This window comes from Capricornis sumatraensis, chromosome 3 (assembly GCF_032405125.1).
Source record: "Capricornis sumatraensis isolate serow.1 chromosome 3, serow.2, whole genome shotgun sequence".
Classification (NCBI taxonomy): Eukaryota; Metazoa; Chordata; class Mammalia; order Artiodactyla; family Bovidae; genus Capricornis; species Capricornis sumatraensis.
Genome location: NC_091071.1, coordinates 71378482 through 71403011, shown reverse-complemented (window position 1 = coordinate 71403011; position 24530 = coordinate 71378482). Strand labels below are relative to the sequence as shown.

The following is a 24530-nucleotide window of genomic DNA, read 5'->3' as shown; positions in this document are numbered from 1 at the left end:
ATCACAAGCATGGAAATTGAAACTGTAATTAGAAATCTTCCAGCAAACAAAAGCCCAGGTCCAGACGGCTTCACAGATGAATTCTACCAAAAATTTAGAGAAGAACTGACACCTATCCTACTCAGACTCTTCCAGAAAATTGCAGAGGAGGGTAAACGCCCAAACTCATTCTGTGAGGCCACCATCACCCTAATACCAAAACCTGACAAAGATGCCACAAAAAAGAAAACTATAGGCCAATATCACTGATGAACATAGATGCAAAAACCCTTAACAAAATTCTAGCAATCAGAATCCAACAATACATTAAAAAGATCATACACCATGACCAAGTGGGCTTTATCCCAGGGATGCAAGGATTCTTCAATATCTGAAAATCAATCAATATAATACACCACATTAACAAATTGAAAAATAGAAGCCATATGATTATCTCAATAGATGCAGAGAAAGCCTTGGACAAAATTCAACATCCATTTATGATAATAACTCTCCAGAAAGCAGGAATAGAAGGAACATACCTCAACATAATAAAAGCTATATATGACAAACCCATAGCAAACATTATCCTCAATGGCGAAAAATTGAAAGCATTTCCCCTAAAGTCAGGAACAAGACAAGGGTGCCCACTCTCACCACTACTATTCAACATAGTTTTGGAAGTTTTGACCACAGCAATCAGAGCAGAAAAAGAAATAAAAGGAATCCAAATTGGAAAAGAAGAAGTAAAACTCTCACTGTTTGCAGATGACATGATCCTCTACATAGAAAACCCTAAAGACTCCACCAGAAAACTACTAGAGCTAATTAATGAACATAGTAGAGTTGCAGGATATAAAATCAACACACAGAAATCCCTTGCATTCCTATACACTAATGAGAAAATAGAAAGAGAAATTAAGGAAACAATTCCATTCACCATTGCAACAAAAAGAATAAAATACTTAGGAATATATCTCCCTAAAGAACAAAAGACCTATATATAGAAAACTATAAAACACTGGTGAAAGAAATCAAAAAGGACACTAATAGATGGAGAAATATACTATGTTCATGGATCAGAAGAATCAATATAGTGAAAATGAGTATACTACCCAAAGCAATCCATAGATTCAATGCAATCCCTATCAAGCTACCAATGGTATTTTTCACAGAGCTAGAACAAATAATTTCACAATTTGTATGCAAATACAAAAAACCTTGAATAGCCAAAGCAATCTTGAGAAAGAAGAATGGAACTGGAGGAATCAACCTGCCTGACTTCAGGCTGTACTACAAAGCCACAGTCATCAAGACAGTATGGTACTGGCACAAAGACAGAAATATAGATCAGTGGAAAATAGAAAGCCCAGAGATAAATCCACACACCTATGGACACCTTATCTTTGACAAAGGAGGCAAGAATATAATATAGATTAAAGACAATCTCTTTAACAAGTGGTGCTGGAAAAACTGGTCAACCACTTGTAAAAGAATGAAACTAGAACACTTTCTAACACCATACACAAAAATAAACTCAAAATGGATTAAAGATCTAAACATAAGACCATAAACTATAAAACTGCTAGAGGAGAACAAAGGCAAAACACTCTCCCACATAAATCACTGCAGGATCCTCTATGACCCACCTCCCAGAATATTGGAAATAAAAGCAGAAATAAACAAATGGAAACTAATTAAAATTAAAAGCTTCTGCACAACATAGGAAACTATAAGCAAGGTGAAAAGACATCCTTCAGAAGGGGAGAAAATAATAGCAAATGAAGCAACTGACAAACAACTAATCTCAAAAATATACAAGCAACTCCTACAGCTCAATTCCAGAAAAATAAACGACCCAATCAAAAAATGGGCCAAAGAACTAAATAGACATTTCTCCAAAGGAGACATACAGATGGCTAACACACACATGAAAAGATGCTCAATATCACTCATTATTAGAGAAATGCAAATCAAAACCACAATGAAGTACCATTTCACGCCAGTCAGAATGGCTGTGATCCAAAAGTCTACAAGCAATAAATGCTGGAGAGGGTATGGAGAAAAGGAAACCCTCTTACACTGTTGGTGGGAATGCAAACTAGTACAGCCACTATGGAGAACAGTGTGGAGATTCCTTAAAAAACTGGAAATAGAACTGCCTTATGACCCAGCAATCCCAGTGCTGGCCATACACACTGAAGAAACCAGAATTGAAATAGACACGTGTATCCCAATGTTCATCGCAGCACTGTTTATAATAGCCAGGACATGGAAGCAACCTAGATGTCCATCAGCAGATGAATGGATAAGAAAGCTGTGGTACATATAAACAATGCAGTATCACTCAGCCATTAAAAAGAATACATTTGAATCAGTTCAAATGAGGTGAATGAAACTGGAGCCGATTATACAGAGTGAAGTAAGCCAGAAAGAAAAACACCAATACAGTATGCTGCTGCTGCTGCTGCTAAGTCGCTTCAGTCGTGTCCGACTCTATGAGACCCCATAGATGGCAGCCCACCAGGCTCCCCCGTCCCTGGGATTCTCCAGGCAAGAACACTGGAGTGGGTTGCCATTTCCTTCTCCAATACATGAAAGTAAAGTGAAAGTGAAGTCGCTCAGTCGTGCCCAACTCTTCGCGACCCCATGGACTGCAGCCCACCAGGCTCCTCCGTCCATGGGATTTTCCAGGCAAGAGTACTGGAGTGGGGTGCCATCGCCTTCTCCACCAATACAGTATACCAATGCATATATATGGAATTTAGAAAGATGGTAACGATAACCCTGTATGTGAGACAGCAAAAGTGACACAGATGTATAGAACAGTCTTTTGGACTCTGTGGGAGAGGGCAAGGGTGGGATGATTTGGGAGAATGGCATTGAAACATGTATAATATCATATATGAAACGAATCGCCAGTCCAGGTTCGATGCAGGATACAGGATGCTTGGGGCTGGTGCACTGGGATGACCCAGAGGGATGGTACGGGGAAGGAGGTGGGAGGGGGTTCAGGATGGGGAGCACGTGTACACCCGTGGTGGTGTTGATGTATGGCAAAACCAATACAATATTGTAAAGTAATTAGCCTTCAATTAAAATAAATAAATTTAAATTTTTTTAAAAAAGAGTTGACAGAAACCATGACACTTTAGGAAAGAGCTAAAATGCTAACATGTAATCATGAAACTCTGCAGAATAGAATAGAGATATTTTATCTGAGGGTGAAGAGGAGACAAAAGGAAGGGGGTCTTGAAGAAGAGATATGGGAGAAAAGTACACACTACAGTCTAGATTTGAGCAGCTGCCAATCCATTTCATAGAGGATATGGAGAAACAGGGGCCATCACCAAAGTCATGGACATATGAGGTAACAATCAAATGCAAAGATCATTGAGTCACTGTTTTTATTATCCTACCATGGAAAGATACTCTAAGACACCTGAATTTAGAGTTCTATGCTCTGCTGGTAATGGGAAATGTTGTTTCATAGTCTGTTCCATAATTCACTTAAAAGAATGACCCCTGCCCCGCCCCCCTTAACAACTCTAGGATAATGGATAAAACTAGAGGCACAATTAATTGCAACAGTATTAAAGCTGCTAACTCAGTGGCCAACTGAGCTCTCTTTATCTGTTCTAGAAATGTAGGACACTATTTCCATTACCTAAATGCAACACAAAAAGAAACATTAAAATCATTTTTCATCATTTAAAAGCATTTATGTAGATAATATAAAACATTCCTGAGCAGAAAAATAAAGATAACATTCTATCTGTGTATTTTCAATAAAGAAGAACCTGTGTGACAACCATATTCTCCAAAGACAGAAAAATAAAGCTACTGTTTCCCTGAAATGTGACTCTATAGAGGAATTAATTGTTTTCACTTACTGCAGCTGTGTCTTTCATCCTCATCACTCATGTCTCCACAGTCATTATCACCATCACAGACCCACATCATTGGGATGCACCTGTTATTGTCACACTTGAAATAATCACTGGCGCATGTTGACTGAGAAAACTCTGGGGAAAAAAAAAAGCACTCTTGGTGAGACGAATCATGTGCAGTCAGGAATCCTGAGAGAAACACACTATAACAAAGGCTTCCTAGAACACCAATTAGAATTCTTTAATCATATCCCACATGTTAACGAATCAAGTTGTCATATGCCCAGAATCCCAGAGATCCCTCAAAATTAGCCTAAGCTAAAAGAATATTTAATTTTAACTATCAAAATACAGCACAATGACAACAGTAAGGAGAAAACGTGAACTTCCATGAGCTGGTAAGAATGGAGTATGTATCGATACAGCCTTTGAAAGGCTTTAACACAGGAAACCTACTCCCAGAGATCGAGCCTTCCCACATACACAGGATGTTCATTCCAGCATTACATCTTACAAGGAAAAAATGGAAACAAGCTAAATGCTCAGCAGTTGGGAAAGGGATAAAAACACATGAAACATCTACACTTTACAGCACTATTCAGCAGTACAAAGATAAGATGGAGGAGTATTTTCTGTTTTTATTAATTTATTTTTTAATTGAAGGACAATGCTTTACAGAATTTTGTTGTTTTCTATTACCACATATAAAAGAGACAGACAATGGGAATTTGCTGTGTAACTCAGGAAACTCAAACAGAGGCTCTGTAATAACCTAGAGGGGTGGGGTGGGGAGGGAGATGGCAGGGAGGTTCAAGAGGGAGAGGAGTATTTTCTAACTGATAAGATATTGTTAGGATAAAAAAAAAGTGGGAGGGGGACAGCAGAAAGATATATATATATAGTAAATTCCCTATATGTAAGGATATATAGATAAAGAATTCACATAGCAGTTATGTCTGGAGGTGAGGGGATTGTAAAAGGGTGAAAGAATGGGGATTTCATTCTTTTATATACATCTTATTATTTCTTTAAAATAATATCTGTGTATTGGATGTTCATAAACTTACTGTGATAATCGTTTCATGATGTATGTAAATCATTATGTTCTACACTTTAAATTTACACAGTTCTATATGTCAATCTCAATAAAACTAGAAGAAAAAATACCTCTGTATATTATGAAAATCCATTAATATTAGATTGTGTTTTTACTTCTATTTAAATATGTCAGATAGTTGGTACTAATTGATAATACTAATTGATAATGACTTTGGTTCCCATGGAGAAGTTTGGAAACTATTTATTCTTCATATATCTGAACCAATAGTTCATATATTTAAAATAATCTCTAAGACCTTTCTACTCACCCAACAGTTACTATTTCTTTTACAGCTCCTTAAAACTCTGTGTGCCCTTTGTTTTCTACAAAACTTTTAGTGTTGGGGAAAAAGAAATTGTCAAGGAGCTTCTAATACTACTCTCTATTAGCCACAGAATTTGAGCCCAAGGGAAAACAAGAATAAGAAAATACCCCTCCAAAAAAAGGGATGGTACTTACTACAGTGATATTTATAATACCAGAAAAAATAAAGCAATCTAAATACTTAAAATAGAGGCAGTTAACTCAATGATCATATAGCCACTCAATGGAATATCACACAGCCATTAAACAAGGGTATGAAGATGACAACATGGGTTAGAGAAGTCTCTCTTAACCAGACAGTATATACATATTTAAGCTTCAGGCCATATGTTCTTTCTCACAACTACTTGATACTATAACGCAGCTGTATTTTAATGAAACTTTATAAAGACAAGCATGACAGACTTCCCTGGCGGCCCAGTGATCAAGACTTCACCTTCCAATTCAGAGGGTGTGGGTTCGATACCTGGGCAGGGAGCTAAGATCCCACATTCCTCATGGCCAAGAAAAAAGAAAACATAAAACAGAAGCAATACTGTAACAAATTCAATAAAAACTTTTTTTTAATGGTCAATGTCAAAAAAATCTTTAAAAAAAAAAAAAAAGAAAAGACAAGCATGGCCACATACAACAATATTGCCAGACCCCCTAAAAAAAGCAATATAGAAGACTGTACATTCATATATTTACAATTATGTTAAAAAAATTATGCATAGATACAGATTTGGATTTGCAAAGGTAAATAACAGCCTTCAAACACAAGTAACAGACAACTGCCTCCAAGAATATAACTAGGTCCTTGGAACATCTCAGGAGGCTCAGATGGCCTTGGGACCCTAACCCCTCAGCTGGTACACAGAGCAGGAAGAAACATGTGCCCCTCACCTGCCCCCTCGGCATGTACATCATGCTCTCAATAACCTTTAGATCCTCCCATAGTCTTACGGGTGAGAACTCACCCAAATTCAGAAATTCCAATTCAGAGTCAATTACAGTTAACTGAGTTCCACAAACCAGGCAGGTAGTAGGTGCATCACCAACTGTTGGTAGGTGCAACTTTTTGTCTGCATCAATCAGCAACTTCCATATCCTGCCCAACAACCCACCCAGTGCCCTACATGACCAGGCTTTTAATGAATATCTGCTGAGGGGTATCAGCAAGGAGTGCAAACATTCCCCAGCCAGAACCATAGTTTACATTTGAAGTAGTTGGAAGAGGGGTGCCAGCTGCATCACAGTGCTTTTAATGCTGGCTCACTCTCTTACCACAAGTGGGAGGTTCGTCAGAGCCGTCAGAACAGTCTTTTTCATGATCACAATACCAACGTGCAGGAATACAGGGCCCAGAGGTGCAATGGAACTCATCGCTCTTACACGACCTAGTGGCTGCAGTAGGTAAAGAAGATAAAATCCATGAGCAACACACAAGCTTGTTCCTAATAACCTGCCTATATCTCTGAATGGGGTAGGAGTTGCTAAGACAGGAAGACTGAGGCCTGAGTTTTTATAGAAGTTTTCCAGCCAGAGGAAAGGACATGGGAGAGCAATACTTTTCCAGTGTCCTAGAATTTTTTTCCTAAGTTCCAGAGATTCAGAAAATGAATTGCACCTATTAGAAATACCAGAAAGACTATTTTTTGATACATGAAATCAAATTATAGATAAAAGAAAACATGGTTCTATGTTTTCTGCCATAACACAAAATAAATTCTACTGAAAAGAAAAAATAACCAAATCACCCTACACACAATCTTTTAAGCCATAATAGACCATGATTCTAGAGAATTATCAAAGTTTTGCTCTTATTCATCCTTGTAACTTATTTGAGTAAATGATTCTGCCTATGTGTAAACTTTTCTCACATAACCTGAGGTTATGGTCTGATGTGTTTTCTAGATTTTCTATTTCCTCTTGTTGCTGGATTCTTGGATTGTAACCTGGCCTGGTGACCATTACTAAATTCTTAAAGGATGCATCTATTTACACTAATGGTTTCAAAGTTATTAAACTTAAGAATTTGAGCTATAAATATAAGAAATTATTTGATTGAACCAAACAGCTAAATATGAAATTAAGGTTTCTGAAAGTCAAACATATGAAAAAGACAAAAATTCTTTCAGTTACTAATGGCTATTATAAACATATTGAGAATAAATATGAGGGCTTATTTTGCAAATTCTGCCTGTAGTTCCTGAAGACAAAAGACCTTTAATTATAGGAGGTTATGCATTACAGTTGATCCCTGGAAGAAATATATGGAGTCAGGCATCCAGCCAGGGAACAGAGAGAAGGGATTTCTTATGCCCCTCCAATTACATCCTAAATAACTGCCTACTGTATCTATTTACAAGGTCAACTTGAAAGGACAAATTTAAATTAGCTGAAACACACAAGGCATGTGTCTTTATGAGCTCAAGACATGCATGCCTGGAACCACAAAAAGAGGTTTTTCTTACCACAGAAAATGGGGTTTTCATCACTCATATCTCCACAATCATCGTCTCCATCACACAAGAAAGAACGTGGAATACAAATCGTTGAATTTGTACATTTTGTGTATCCAGGATGGCACGTGCGTTCAGCTTGAAAAAGACAACCAGATAAACAATTTGGAACATATTCATCACATGTACATCATACACGTCCATGCTAACCGATCTACTGCACAATCAAACCAGCAGAAGGGAAGCAGAGAGGCATAATTCATGACAGTTATGTGATGCCATATAGTCTCTAGCAAAAAGAGCATTTCCTGTTTTCATTATTAAATAGCATCAGCAAGACTTCCCACTCTCCTCACTCCCCATACAATGGAGTAACATGAATGAAGAAGATCTCTATATATTGAAAAGGAAAGATGGCATGACCTCCAGGATGCATTAACAGCAGGAAAGCACAACACTAGGCTATCTTTTGTGTAACTGTGTGTGTCCAGCAAGAAAGAAATGCTTACATTTAAAACAAAAATGCAAAGATAAACTAACGAAAACTGTCACTCCTATGAACAGATTGAGAAGAGTATGGAGGGAACAGGGTGGAGAGGGCAAGCATGAAGGACGTCTGTGAATGTACCTTGTCATACAATTTTTATATGACTATGAATCCACGCACATGATTTTTTATAAATGAACACAATGAAATAAAGATGCATAAAGAAAAGCAATTTCCAACATTTGGAAACAGTAACAAATGACTGCATATTTCTAGCAGGAAATAATCTAAGAACAAGAAGGACATAAAATGTTTAATTACATTTGTATGGTTACTTTGAAAGTATTATAAAATAAAGCAAATAAGTGACTATGTCACCTATTACAAACTAAGATTTTAAGTGTAAGAGATGTGATTATAAAATCTAAAAGGTTAAAAACCTGTTTATCTTAAATTAAAATGGAAAATACCAATATCATTTTTTTCCCTTTAGAACTGTATTTCCTAGTTCTGTCCAGAAGCAATAAAGGCCAAATAGGAATAGGTAACCCAACACTGTGGTAATTTTAATTTTTTTTAAAGTCTATTAAATTACAATATTGCTTCTGTTTTATGTGTTGGTCTTTTGGCCATGAGGTATGTGGGATCTTTGTTCCCCAACTAGAGACTGAATCCATACCCTCTGTGTCGGAAGTCTTAACCACTGGACTTCGAGGGAAGTCCCAGTAATTTTTAAATACCACACACAAAAGGAATGAGAGAAATTCCAGGTCTGAGACAAGACATGCACAAGTCTGAAATGCACTATGGAAGATTGAATAGGATCAAGTCAAAATAAAAAAGGACCCAACTTAGCAGCATTCCCACTGCCAAAAATAGGACAATTAAGCACCGAAAGCTATAAATTACTTCATCTCATTAAAACTCAAATATGTAAAAATCCATGAGTTTAATACAATAGTAAAAACAAAACAAAGCCAAAGCTTAATGCTCACTGGTCACCAACTTACTACTCTGAAAACTGAAAAGAGAAAGAAAGAATCAAACATTTCCTCCACAGAATTGTATTTCAGAGTAACAAAATAGCTGATAAGGGAAATTTCTTCTTTAGAGAACCTGAGCTAATAAATGTGGATGGAATAGTAAAAATTTTAAATATCTGATTTGTAATCCTTAAAGTAATAATAAATTCATGGAACAACCATCCATGGTTAAAAACCACTGGGTGAAAGATTGATGGGAACTTCCTAAAGGGAAGATTCAAACTGACTTCAAAATTAATATCGTCCTCACTTAAAGTGGAACAATCAAGCATTATGTGCTTCATGATGTGATACAACAAGAAACAGACAGCTCCACCTATGAAGTGTTCTTGCCCAAAGAACTAAGTCTAATGTAATCAAAGGTCTAGGTCTCAATTCCAGCCTAAATCAATGTGTAGACTTTGAATCCTGATGTGAACAGATGAACTGTTGACATTCTGGGGTTAAGTGATACAATTTGAATATGGACTTAGTACTAGAGGACATTAAGTAAGTATTGTTGATTTTGTTGAGCATAATGCTAGAATAGTAGCTGTTTTTCAAAATGTATATCACCATGTATAAAACAGATAACTAGTGGGAGCGTAGCCTGGTACTTTGTGAAGATCTAGAGGGATGAGATGGTGTGGGAAGGGAGGGAGGCTCAAGGAAGGGGTATATGTATACTTACGGCTGATTTACCTTGTTGTATGGCAGAAACCAACATAACATTGTAAAGCAGATTATCCTCCAATTAAAAATTTAAAAACATTTTTTAAATTTGAAAACAAATGTCTTTATCATTGACATGTGTTTCTGGAAGTTGCTTTAAAATACTCAGGAAAAAAGTTGGAGGACATGGATGAAACATATTGACCACTTGTTAAAAAAAAGAACAACAAAAAAGCATGGGTGCATGCTCTGGATGTCATCCAGTCATGTCTGGATCTTTGTGACCCCATGGACTGTAGCCCACCAGGCTCCTCTGTCTATAGGATTATCCAGGCAATAATACTGCCACACCCAAATAAATATTGTGTATAACCACATACAAAGACAGAAGAGCATGTCGATGTACCCGAACTGAAAAGGCATTTTTGCTCATACTCTGTGCTACTGTTTTCTCAAGATGCTAAACTGTAAGTTCCAGAAATTTGGGAAAAGCAACTCACTAAAAAGCAATTTACCAAATCATTTCAGTCAACACTGTGCTACATAGCTTTGTGCATAACAAACATTAACCACACACATTAATCAATTAATTTTGTCAGTAATCATTGGTAAAGCTTCACAATAATCAGAAACGCAAACCAAAGATAAAATATAGAAGGGGAAAGTAGTAAAAGATTGTATGAATAAATCAAATATTAGGTCGAATTATTTTTAAAAATCACTAGTAGACATGTAAAATGAAATGTACGTTTTAGACGAATACTGTCAGTTTTTTAATCAGAAAGGCATCGTCTTTACATCTCCCAGGCTCTGAGAGTTCAAGGCTCCAAAGCCCATTAAGAACGTAAGATGAACTTACAGCAATTTTTCTCATCTGAAGCATTGCCATCGTGGCAGTTGTCTATCCCGTCGCAGACTAATTCAGAAGGGATGCACCTTCCGTTACTGCAAGTAAATTCTGTTTTGTTACAAGCCCTGAAACGGCAGCCTGCCTCATCACTGTTGTCGCCACAGTCATTGTAGTGATCACAGCGATCACTGTATGGGACACATCGCCCATTGGCACAGGTGAAGCTTGTCGAAGGGCAGCTGTGAAACGCTAAGAGGAGGGGAACAAAATATTGAAAACAACATTGAAGAAGCTCGCAGATTAAAGCATCATCCCGTTTTCTAAAAAGATACAATCAAGTAAAATAAGACACTTTGGGTTGACCTTCCAAGGCAAAAGCTGCCACATGTACTGCATGCAAAGTGAGCTCAAACTTTAAATTAGTTAAATTAAGCAAATATGTTGTATACTTTTTTTTAAGCAAATGGAGGATTTGACGCAAATGGCAAAGTCACTCCATTCCTCCACCATCTCAATGTATAAGTTTATCTCAGCTTCATTAAAGCATGCAAACACAATGCTTTCATGGGACTGAAGCTCAGAGAAGTTAAGTAATTTTCCCAGAGCTCCCCAGACATGCATGCAGCATCTCTGCTCCTTCTTAGGTGCACTTCAGAGGTGCTTCCTAATAAAGCATCGAACACTACTTCACAGCGCATGGATCAGCTGTTGCGTGATTTAAGCAAAGTGCAGTCTAGATTCTCAGGGTACATGATCTTCGCTTGTAAAAGGAACAAACACAAGGTACACCGTGAACTTCAAAAGTTCCAAGAGTCCAGCTCACCACAGAGAGTTTCCAGCTCATCACTGCTGTCACCACAGTCATCGATGTCATTACATTGCAGCTGGTCAGGGATGCACTTCCCACTGAGGCAGGTGAACTTGGAACTGTCACACCGGGTACCGTTATCCTGGATGCAGTACTTATTGTTGTTGGCCAGGTACCAGCGGCCCTCATGCGGACACTGGCACTCAGGGCCATTTGGACCTGAAGAAAGGTAAGCCCAGAAAAAAGCAAAATATTTCTGTAGCAAACACTGATATTTTCTCCCCCTGAAGATCACTGGCAACAGCTTCTATATTATTAAACACACTCTAAGACATGGAAACTCTGCTCTATGTTATGTTTTCATCAATGTGAACAACCACCAATTTCTAATGAATGTGGCTAATTCACCCTAATCTTTAAACCACTATTTCTTATCTTCACTGAAACATTAACAATGATTCTCAGCAAAATCTGCACAGCAATAGTCTCAAAAGGCACATCCTCTTATGAATTTATTATTCTCTATAAAACACACTTCTGAGGCACACTCTGTTTATTCAACCATAAACAGTACCTCCTAAGTGAAAGTATTAAATCCTTTAATGAGGAACATTAGTTCATTGATGAAATTTCTATTCAAGACATGATATGCAGCAGCCAAACCTGCATATTTCTTTCTACCTCCATCAAGCTTGATTTAAAAGTATCATTGTAAGAAGGCTCCATATGGAATAGGAAAGAAAAAAAAAACCTTCAGTCTTCTTCTTAACATACAAACCCTGAAATCTATTTTAGAAATTCCTCTGAAAACAAAGAGCTGAATATTCCCTCAGCCTTCCCTACTAGTGGTCATCATTATTATCACTCTCCATGATTCTATCTTTGTGCCCAATGCTTTTGGTTCAGTTCAGTTCAGTTCAGTTGCTCAGTCATGTCTGACTCTTTGCGACCCCATGAATTGCTGCACGCCAGGCCTCCCTGTCCATCACCAACTCCCGGAGTTCACCCAAACTCATGTGCATCGAGTCGGTGATGCCATCCAGCCATCTCATCCTCTGTCGTCTCCTTCTCCTCCTGCCCCCAATCCCTCCCAGCATCAGGGTCTTTTCCAATGAGTCAACTCTTCACAAGAGGTGGCCAAAGTATTTACCTGGTGCACAAATATGGCTACAGCCCCCATTAAACCGATCACAAGGACTGTGACATTGTTGTTGGCCCTTCACAACAGCACAAATACCCTTAGGCCGAAAGGGAAGGGTCATAGTCACTGCAGTCTGATCTGACCCATCAACTTTGTTAGCTCGATAAATTTTCTGAGTGAGCATGTCAGTCCAGTAAATATACTGGCCATAAAGAGCCAAGCCAAAAGGACTGTTGGCTCTGCTGACAATGACCTCCCGCAGATAGCGCTCCAGATCCATGCGCTCAATCTTCTCCCTAAAATGAAGATGGAAAAAGAAAAAAGAAAATACTAGACTCTAGAAGGATTAAGGTCCTCAACTGGCACCCAATGCCTCAGCGCAATTACACAAGCCCCCAACTTTCCTTTCAAGTGGACCGTATGGCAGCAAGAAATGTTTCTTCTGGTAATGGGAGAACTTCATCTCCTTATTAAACAATGGCCTATATAAATGATATCCAAATATTAATATAACCCACAAGTAATCTTACTAAATGAAACAGGAAAAAGAAACGAACAGTGGGGTGTATTGTGAAATAATACACCTCTTGCTTGGAAATAATACCTGTCTTGGTGTTTGGCACATAGTAGTCACTCAATAAAATGTGAATTAGTTTTCCCTTCCCACCCACTTAATGAGTTTTTCCATTTGTCATTGACTTTGAGATATCTTCCTAATTTAGACACAAAACATCCCTGCTTTATTTCAAGTGAGAAAATAAAGTTCTTAGGTGCTCAGCATCATGAGACCAAAATCATAAGAAAATAAGCAAGGAAAGTTTAAGATTCCCAACATGCAGATACCAGTCATAATAAACAAAATCATCTCATATCTTCAATCATTAGGATGATGGGAATATGTGTAATTTCAGAAGTGATTGGAGAGTTACATGCAAAAATTAGAGCTGACAGAAGTTTATAAAGAAAATATTGTGAAATGGACTGAGAAGAAGCTGGCACAAGAAATAATTTGTTTTTTGAGAAGATGATCAAAAGACAAAGACTGAAGGAAAATGCTTTTAGAAGACACTGAATGTTAAAACCCAGAGAAAAGTTACTATCAGTGTACATTTAAAGTCATTCATTTTCTGAGGTAGTTACATGATTATAAACTGAATGATTATATTTTTAACCATAGTTGAAATTAACTTGTCCAGTAATGCATCTTTAGGTGTCTGTCAGTTCATAATTACTCAGTCTCATGATAGAGATCAATTTTCACAGGTATATTCACCAGCATTGCACCATATTATGCATATCCCTCTTCTTTCGAACAGGGAGGAAGAAATCTCATCAATACCCACAGACACGTACAGATTAGCATCTGCCCAGTAGAGAAGGTTTTGTTCATAGTCCATAGTGAGCCCGTTGGGCCAGACCAGGCCCCTGTCCACCAAGCTTCTTCGGGAGTATCCACCCATTGTGGCAGTCTCGATTTTGGCATTGGTACCCCAGTCGGTCCAATACATGTACCTAGTGATCCAAAAGGAGTCGTAATTCACCACAAGGAACTCACACTTCTTTTTACTTAAGAAAGACAGCAGCATTCTTTAACTGCAAATATAACAGTTATATTTGACACCAATAGAGCAAATGGAAGCTTACTCCATTCCCACCCATACAACTTGTCCAACAGGGATTTACTGAGTCAGGGCATTAATTCCCTAGTATGCGGCCAAACTTCCTAGGAGCACCAACCAGAGTTCCTTCCCAAGTAAGGTCACTCATGCTCTTTCACCCCTTAATCTGTCCTACAGTATTACAAGTCCACGAAACACTGGCTCTCTATTAACATAAGATAATTTCAGACCCCACTCCCTCCAGAAATAAGCAATCATGACATACCCTTGGCAAGGATCTAACACAATTCCTCTTGGCTTTGGAACTTGGGCTATCACAGCGTGTCTAGACCCATCCGTGGCAATGGACTTAATCATCTGATTGGTGTAGTCACTGTAATAAATTCTTTTATTGACCCAGTCAAAGGCAATGCCCTCAGGACTCCCTATGCCTGGACATACAACCAACAAACACACAAAAAGAAGTCAGAATCTCAATAAGCATTTTAGAATCCCTGGGTCACCCATGCATGTTGATCCCATTGCGTCTCCTTCCAAGATAAGCTACACTTAGAGTGCACTTACCCGAAACAACAACAGTGGGAGGACTGCTCCTTGAATTCAGGTTGATATAGGAAATCTGGCCTTTCCCAGATGGCAAAAGTTGTGTGAAGTAGATTCTGTTATCTATGCTGTCATAGTCTAGGGCCACAGCCATTTTTTCCACACTTATTGCTGGGAAAGGTTGGCTATAGTCTTTGGGGTCAAAATGTAAGCTCCTCAAGGAATCATCCAAGGCAAAGATGAGGAAATTTTCTGATGAAATGGCACAGCTCTTGCCATCAGCTTGCAGGGTCCCAAAGGCACAGTCACATTTAGGGGTTTGTGATTTAGGCAGAGCAAAGCAGAAATGGGTGCATCCTCCGTTATTTCCCAAGCAAGGGTTGTTGTTGACCTCTGCTGGTGACCGAGGCTGGATACTCTGGTCAAAGATGGTCACATCTCTTAGCCAATCAATATTGTCCCTTATCACTGTTGGTCGATCTGCTCTATTTGGTTCCTTGCTGGCTTGGAGGATTTTCTTTAAATTCCTGTCTACCCATATGATAGAATTTCCAAATACAGTGATGGCATAAGGAGCTGGGTAATGACTGCCGAAACGAATCACTTCAGATTCCCCTCCCTCAATGCTGATCCTTGCAATTAAATCCACAGCGTCATCAACCCAATAAATGTAGTTACTGCTGTGATCCAATGCCAAGCCCCGTGGTGTGGCAGTGATGTCTGATACAAGCACAGTTCGATTGGTACAGTCAAGAAAAGACCGTTCAATCTTTGGGTTCTGCCCATAGTCAGACCAGAAGAGATATCGATTCTTGGGGTCCACAACAATGTCTCTGGGCATATCTACTATGGTTTTAAGGAGAATGTGGCGGTGGGTGGTATTGATCCTTAGAACTTCTATCAGTGTTTCAGATCTAAAAGCATTGGTGAAATAAAGATTTCCTGCAGGAAAATGAAAGAGCACGCTGATTAATGGCAAACCAAGAAAACAGAAGAAGATAGCTCTTGTAAGATAGAGGTTTGAGCCAGTAAATGTTGTCTTTCCCAGGAGGATAAATATCTCAGTTTAGGCTTAGAAAAATAAATATTTCTTCTTAGGGACTAAATAGGTTGTTTCTAACTAGTGTAGATGTTTTCATCCCATGGACCTTCTAAAGTCACCAGAATTTGGGCATTACAGAACAAAGTAAATGCTAGAGCAAAAAGTATGGTGGGAAGATAGTTTACAATACATAAATGAATGGGCATGGCTGTGTTCCAACAAAACCACGTAGCACGGGCTACATTTGGCCCATAGACTGTTGTTTTTCAATGTATCATTAAAAACTGGATGGTAATTCAAAATTAAGTATATAAATCAGTATAGAAAATATAATATTAGGTCAGGCATTTCAATTAACTACAACAAAGTACCTAATAATCAAAGGTATCATAAATAACACAAGGAAGCAACTAAGAATTCAGCAACTAAAATTGCTCAGCTTTAAAATAAATGATTGAAAAAAGAAAAAATAAAATAAAATAAAATAAATGCCATTTTATGGTTTATATTATATTTTGACATTCCTTTCTCTTTGAAAATTTAGACATTTCTAATTTAGAAAATAGATGTTCCTTTAAGGGTGAAATAAGTCCACATAATTAAATATTTCTTTCCATTTTGCCAACAACTCAGTAAATAATCTATAATGAGATCATCTATAATGAATCTGTCAACTGAAACACTATCGTTAACAGGCACAAGGCTATTACATTTATTCTAAAAACTCAATTCAACTTACCTTAAATAATCTCAATAAACATCTAGGAAAATAGATCTGCCACATGTATGTTAAACTTTATAGTATAAATAAGATGACAGAAATGCAAACACAAAAAGCTTTTCAATAAAATCACTATACAGCTTACCCACCTGCTACCCAATCCACTGCAATACCCCGGATTCCGTTTACTCCTATCCCATCTGTAACAATGTTTGTAAAATTAGACCCATCGGGTTTGATTCTACGGATTGCATTATTAGATGTCACAGAGAGGTTAAAATCACACCAATAAATAAAGCCAGAGGATACGTCCACATCCACATGCAGTGCGTTTCGTCCTGGAACGTTAAAGAAAGATCGTTAAACTATGCTCTAGCTTGAACTAGAACTTTTAAAAATGTTTGCCCTTCCTCTCTAACCCTCATTCCAAATCCCCTTTGCTCAAACCACGCCCCGATTATGAAATAAAACTATTTATTTCCCGGATGCAATGAGCACAACTACCCCCAGATCTTAGTTTCTTCTTCCCACTATGAAAAGTACTCCCATTTCTGGGAGAAATGGTTAAGCATAGGTTTGGGAAGGGAAGGTATAAGGTAAGCCTGGAACATATTTATTAGGCCAGGAAGCAAGGAAGCATTCAAACACTAATGGAATCGTGTCCAAAGAATACAGACAGCAATATGAGAGGCTCTTCCCAGACAAAATGGATCAATTGCCGCATCAAAAGAACAATTATGTGAAATGATTTTACACTGAATTAAAGAAATAAAAACTTGAGTGTATGTGATAATAAAAAGGAGAGAAGAATGAATGTAGAAGGAATGATAAAACAAGAAAAAGAACCATTTTGCAATTCCCAATTAAATCGTCATTTCAGACAAAGATAAAAACCAATGAATAAAAGATGCTTGGGGGAAAAGATATTCATAGGGTATCAAAGTATAAACCCAAAAATTTCATATAAATTGTAGAGGGGCAAAAAGGCAGAGATTTCGTGGTGATCACCATTACGAGGTGATCAAACTTAATCAGTCGTAGCAAAATGTTAACAATGGTTGAATCTAGCAAGTATAACGGTGTTCACTACACATACCAACTTTTCTGCATTTGATATTTTTCAAAATGCAGAGCTGGATGAAAAACTTGCTGACTGTATAACATATTTACAAGATGGTAACTTAGATGACTTTTTAGACACAGGAAAGCAGAGATCAATCATGAGCACATGTGAATATGGTTATCAAGCAGAATAAACATGCTTCCTTACGCACTGAATCCAAACGTGGAGAAATGCTATATGGCACCAAGGACTTCAACATGGCATCACATGGGGTCAAATGTTACTTGTATTGGAGGAACGTACCTGGGCCTGCCACTGGCACCATGGCTTCTGAATGGTCTGACAATTGCAAGCTAAAGCCCCTGATTGTCCTCAGCGTGGAAACAACAATGAAAGAATTATATGGAGAGCAGGTCCGCTGATCAGGATTCAGTTTAAATCCAGTGGCGCAGGCACAGGAGAACAGTCTTCCTGGTACAGGCAGGCAAATTTGCTGACAGACATTCATGTTGTTGCTGCAGCCATTTGAGGATTCGGAGCCTAAATGAAATCACAATTAGTTTGTAACTTTTCACCCCATCTATTTGCCACTCAGTGTCAAATTCTGGGGTCATTATAAAAGTCAATAACAAAATATGGAATCTGAGTTAACCTAAGAACAATATTGGAGAGTCTAGTGCTTCTAGAACTAACACACAGAGGTTTAAAATAGGACCACAACCATGTAACAGTTTATGTTATATCATAAGTAGAGAATGGAGCACCGATTGTTTTTCTTCCACCAATCATTCAAGAGTTAGAAGAATAACCTATGTGCTACCATTTAAAATTCTATCAATTTTAATTATACGATCAAACATTATGGATATTTGATTTAATGTATATTAAATAAGAATACTTGAAGTTTTTTTGAATATGCAATAAAATATCAAGTGACAAACCTAGGTTATGGGACAACAAACAAATTACTTGGTAATCTTAGGCCAGATATTTCAAAATAAAAAAATATTTTTAAAATATTAATATTTTTAAAAATATTTTAAATCTCTTACTATTTTAAAAATATTTTAAAAATATTAAGCATGGCTTAATACTAATAGCTTTAATATTGGCTTTATTAATAGCTTTAATATTAATAGTTTTACAGCATGGCTTTAATATTAAAATTAATATTAATTTTATCTATTAAAATTAATAGATAATTTCTATTTCTGTATGCACACAGGTTTCTGTGTGTGATGGGGTTATATGCAGACATGTAAGTACATAGATATATTCATTGAACACATATGAACGTATGCTTCAGTGACAAATACTCACCACGGCTTTGGTAAATTTTAAGGCCCCTGAGATCTGGGAGATTATTTCTCAAGACTATTTTGTTGGCCCCCGTAGCCTTGTCAACTCTTTCAATGACCTCGTATTCTTCATCGGAGTAATAAAGGAAGGGGCCATGGACAGCAAGTCCCCAGGGGTATGAAAGATGGTTTACCAGGATCATTCGATTTGTTCCGTCCACACTTCCTCTTTCAATCTGAAAGGTTAGAATTTTTGCTATTGACTGATTCATGGTGAAATGAGGCAAATGTTTAAAACTAATATTCACTTAATATTCACACGTAGAGAGCATTCCATCCTTTCCAGGGGTGTTTCCCTGGAAAGGGAAGCCAAGTAAGCCAGTCAACCTTCTCAGATGGCATAGTGAAAAATAGGGAACTAATCCCTGCATGTGATATTCTGGTCAAGGATACTGTATGCTAACTGGCCCTGAGTTTAACATCTTCACCAACCATTTCTGCAATGGAGATAGGAAACGTACTCAACACACACAGAAGACAGCAAGACAGCGCTATTAAATCAGCATAGTAATAAGTCAGCCTCAAAATGACTCTGGTGAACTAGAGAAGAACTCAAGAATGAAGTTCCTAACAGGAAGTGATAAGCAGTCTGCTCTGGAAGAAAAAAAAAATTATAGACATGGCTGGTTTGATCTTCCTCTGTATCAGGATCTGAACTGATGGCGAGAGAGACAAATGGGTGTCACTCCCTGCCTCTCTTGACAAGGGAATCCAGCAGTTACAAGAGCAGGCTATGTCCTGGAAACCAACAAAAATTCCAGAAGGGTGCAGCACAAGGGAGATAATCTCTGAGGAGAGCTGCTGAGGGAGTAACTGGGACCAGATGAGCTGACCACACTTGGCTCAGGAATCTGGAGCTACTTATCTGGGCCAGGGCTCAGGGTTCCTTGTAGTTTTATGAAGACCACATGCCTCCATCATGAAAGCAATTTCATTACCGAGATAGCTAGAGAGAAGTGGTTCAGAATGGTGCAGGTGGCAGAAAAGGCTGGACTTAAGTAAGAGAAGACTCAGGGACAAACTGCCGGGATTTTTGTGATGATTAAATAGAGTGAAGGAGGAATATGAGGGTTCTAGCTTAGGAGAAAGGATGGAAGTCACACCACCAACCGGCTCACAGATTGCGGAGAGCAGAGCAGATGTGGAAACAGGAAGTGGGAGCTGCTGGGTAGTCTGGTCTGGGACATCCTAACTTGTATGCAGAAATCACAGCATGCGGCAAGTACTTCTGTAAAGGGCTTTCACACACATCACTACATTTCTTCATTATAATCACATATTAAGAGTGAGATGAGTCCTCGTCAAGCTATCATGAACTGAAAATCAAATCTACTGGACCACTTTTTGAAAAGCGTCTATGTCATAAACAGACCTGAAATCACTCCTGTTCTCTAAAGCAAGGAAGCAACTAGCACACATTCAACAACCAAAACAATACTGTAGCTGATCAATAATTATTACTGAGTACCTTCTTTGTGCCTAGTTCCAGATCGGCCACATAAGCACAGTAGTAAAGATCAAATGTTATTTCTGTGAATGAATGAAATTGTATACTTCCTATTTTTTATTGCAGATTATAATGAACTTCATCTTGAAGTTTAAAATGACCAAGAAAGGGAGACCTCACACACACATTACAACTACCAGAAAACAACAGGCATCTGTGAACAGATGCCTATTGAGCTCAGAAGCTTTCTGTTTAAAAAGAAAAGGCTCTTAGAAGACAAATGTAGAATGAGAAATGGAATTTATCTTGAAGAAAAAGAAAGAAAAAGGGAAAAAATAACATTCTGTAAAGAACTGGACTTCAAGGAAAGAAGTTATGGAGAGAAAGGGCAATAAGTCCTCTGGTGCATGTGCGTGCATGCTAAGTCGCTTCAGTCGTGATGTTATGGACTGTAGCCCACCAGGCTCCTCTGTCCAAGGGTTTCTCTAGGCAAGAATAGTGGAGTGGGTCGCCATGCCCTCTCCAGATCTTCCCAACCCAGAGATCGAACCCACATCTCTTCCACGTCTCCTGCACTGGTAGGTGGGTTCTTTACAACTAGTGCCACCTGGGAAGCCCCCAAAAGTGGCCGAGATTGTTTGAGAACCACTGCCAGACAACTCAGAACAATGGATGTCAACTGCCCAAGTTCCGCAACGAAGACCAACAGACTAGAATGGGGCACATACCACTCCCGTGCTGCTGACTGCCCAGTAGAGTTTCTGCTCCTCAATATCAAGGGTGATGAATGCCACATTTTCAAGGCTCCCAGTAAAGAGAGTTCTTGGAGATTTGCCATCCATGTTGGCACTGGCAATCTTAGGGGGAAGGCCATTGTTGGTTCCTCGGTCTGACCAGTACAGTTTCCTACAACCATGAAAAATAAAGGTATTTAGTGAAACATTTTCACTATATATTTAAATGAAAAACAAATCTTTCTTGTCCTCAGGAGGCACACCATTCAATGGAGGAAGTCTGAAATATCAATATCCTGTTACATACAGCATGGAGGAGTTCATAACTAGTGTTCTCTAATGTCTGTATACTTCCCAGTTATTATTGGGAGAGAAGCCACTTAAAATGAAATCTGACACAGGACACCATTTTCCACTGATGGACAATCCTTTAGCTTGGTCACACAGGAAGTTCATGGACTAAAAAGCCTGTATCAACCATCAGTTCCAGACTCACATACTGCTAAGCACACCAGAAAAGAAAGAGCTAATGCAAAAACATTCAGGTACCTCCCTGATCACCTCTCAGCCTTCTTTATTTCTTTTCCAAATCTATTACCACAAGATAAGCTACTTAATTTTCCAATTTTCATGATGGAAAATGCATTGTATACACATGAATCCCAATCAGCACACAGAATTACCAATTTCATTAAACTATGTGAAGGTTGCTTTCCATTTCCATTGAGGACATAACTTCTAGACATGAGTTTTCTAGAAGTGTTCATTCCTTTCGAACTCACCTCCTGCTTCACCAGACAGCCCTCTCAAACTCTTCTACGATTCCTCAAACCCCTAATTCCAATCATCTTTATTGGCATCTTTCTTTCACCATCAATCCAATATACCCTTCCCATGAACCTACTCTTCAATTCTAAACTTCTTTACCTCTAAGTTTTCAAACTCTGAAATTCAACCAAACTCTTCCATCTCTTCCTTTCTCCTATTTTAATTCTTCCATTGAACCTATCCTCTGCCCTTAAAATTCATCTGAGCTCTCAAACCTTCAATCCCTCTATACCTGGACCTCATACCATTTTAACTGTTTTAACAGTACTCTTATTTATTCTCATGATCTCCTTTACTTGCTAACTGCTCACCATAAGTACCTGTCATTATTCTCTTTCTCCTCTCCCACTCCAGGTTGCCAAAAAGTTTTCTGGACAAAGTCCAGTCTTATGAATTCTGAGTTCACTAAAAATTTAAGCTACATAACCTTAGCTAAGAACTCTCATCACTAGCTAAACATTTTCTTTTTCCCCTGACTCTTGCCACTCCAATCCTGATTAATCTTTCTAAAATACAGATTAGATTCTATCATTCCTTTCCTCCAAATTTCCTGCTGGCTCCTTATTTCTAAAAAAAAAAAAAATACAGTACAACTCCTTAGCATGACATTAATTAGCCCCTCCCTGATTCATCTCCAAGTGGCTTTAGCTGCTGTATCTCTCCCATCTAGTCAACTGTCCCTTACTCAAAGTCTCTGGTTCCCGCCCTCTACACAACCATGCTAAGTACCACCATGCTTCTGGGCCTCCACTGCTCTTTGGCCTCAAGTACCACTTCTCAGCTGCAAGCCATCCTCCATCTGCTGGTGGTCTTCTCACCCTTCAAGGTCTATTTCAAGCTTTCCACATTCATTCAAAGTCAAAATATATAATTGTTCACTCTATTTTAAAATGCCTGAAATTCTTGCCTGTTTGAAATACAGGGTTATTAATTTGAAAGATACATATCACATATAACTTAACAGTTATTTCTTTTGTACCAAGATCTATATTTTCTTTTTTATATGGTGGTGGTGGTTTAGTCACCAAGTCGTATCTGACTCTTGCGACCCCATGAACTGTAGCCAGCCAGGTTCCTCTGTCCATGAGATCCTCCAGGCAAGAATACTGGGGTGGGTTGCCATTTCCTTCTCCTTCTTGTTTATATAATTTCTTTCTCTTTTTCCTGGCCGTGCTGGGGCTTTGCTGCATGCGCGCTTTACTCTAGTTGGGGCGAGCAGGGGCTAGTCTGTAGTTGTGGTACACAGGCTTCTTTCTCATTGCCGTGGCTTCTCTTGCTGCAGAGTGCAGGCTCTAGGGCAGGCAGGCTTCAGTAGTTGAGGCCCCCAGGCTCTAGAGCACAGGCTCCATTGTTGTGGCACAAAGGTGTAGCTGCTCTGCGGCACGTGGGATCCTCCCAGATCAGGGATCAAACCCGCATCTCCCACACTGGCAGACAGATTCTTTACCACGGAGCTACTAGAGAAGCCCTGGGATCTATATTTTTCAAATGCTGGCATATGAAATCAGAAGAGGTCCTATGTTTGAAATCTTCTATTTTATCAGATCATAATACTAACAAAAGTGTTGCTGTATAGAAGACATATGCTATTTCTGAATGAACACTCACCCATTAATAGGATCGACAGTTATGCCAACTGGCAAACCAACTCCAAGACTCGTACCATCATTGGTAATCAGGGTTTTCCCGTAACTGACATCTCCTCCAAGTGTCACAACCTGTATAAGAGGAAAATAAGAAAGCTAAGATGAAGGAAAACTGAAACACACAACAAATTCAAACTATGATTGGGGTGAATGAGAGGGTTTGCATGGTAGATAATCCCTAATTGCATCTCAGAGCTATGAGAAAAATCAGCTCAATGGAAAATGGGAGTAAGAAAATGATATCGCCTCTCAAATTTCTATTTGCAATTTATCTAAAAATTCAGGAAAAGCTATTTATGCAGATCACTGCCTGGGTGAAACTACAAAATGCCTTCAGAAGAAGATAAGAACCGTCCAAAGGGAGCCCCACAGGTTTCCTGTGCCCTGATGAATGGACCAGAGCACCCAGTGGTCCATCACTGCAAACACAGTTGAGCAAACCATCTAATTCACTTGAGTGAGTTCTGTGCCATGTTAATGGCCTGTGTGCCAGTGCCAGCCCTGCCAGATCCTACATGACTGACTACAGGACCTGAAGCAAGTAAATTCACCTCTCTGAACTGTGTTAGTCAAGTGTGGAAGATAATGGTCCCTTCTGCGTAGAGGTCCCAGCAATATGGGACAATCCATGTAAAGTGCTTTGCACAGCACCTGGCACAACTAAAGTCAATGTTTTTTATCGACCTGTTTATAGGAACCCACTATATAGCAGGCATTATATTAAGCACTATCGGATTTAATCCTCACAGTGACTTTATGAGATGGATGCCATTATTATGCCCATATAAGGTAATAAAGAAGAGGCCTAGAGAG

At 38.6% G+C, this 24530-nt stretch overlaps 1 protein-coding gene across 1 annotated transcript in view; it reads right to left on the bottom strand.

Moving 5' to 3' along the window:
• The window catches only part of LRP2 (LDL receptor related protein 2), a 146042-nt gene that overhangs the window by 49158 nt on the left and 72354 nt on the right, over positions 1 to 24530 (bottom strand). Inside the window, exons 34-47 of the mRNA XM_068968453.1 lie at positions 23680 to 23789; positions 21238 to 21415; positions 19025 to 19238; positions 18008 to 18244; positions 16791 to 16979; positions 14900 to 15820; positions 14601 to 14766; positions 14070 to 14228; positions 12726 to 13012; positions 11591 to 11794; positions 10777 to 11016; positions 7749 to 7874; positions 6559 to 6678; positions 3873 to 4004 (exon numbers count right to left, since the gene is read on the bottom strand). Coding sequence (XP_068824554.1) covers positions 3873 to 4004; positions 6559 to 6678; positions 7749 to 7874; positions 10777 to 11016; positions 11591 to 11794; positions 12726 to 13012; positions 14070 to 14228; positions 14601 to 14766; positions 14900 to 15820; positions 16791 to 16979; positions 18008 to 18244; positions 19025 to 19238; positions 21238 to 21415; positions 23680 to 23789 — 3283 coding nt within the window. The remainder of the gene's footprint in view (positions 1 to 3872; positions 4005 to 6558; positions 6679 to 7748; positions 7875 to 10776; positions 11017 to 11590; positions 11795 to 12725; positions 13013 to 14069; positions 14229 to 14600; positions 14767 to 14899; positions 15821 to 16790; positions 16980 to 18007; positions 18245 to 19024; positions 19239 to 21237; positions 21416 to 23679; positions 23790 to 24530) is intronic.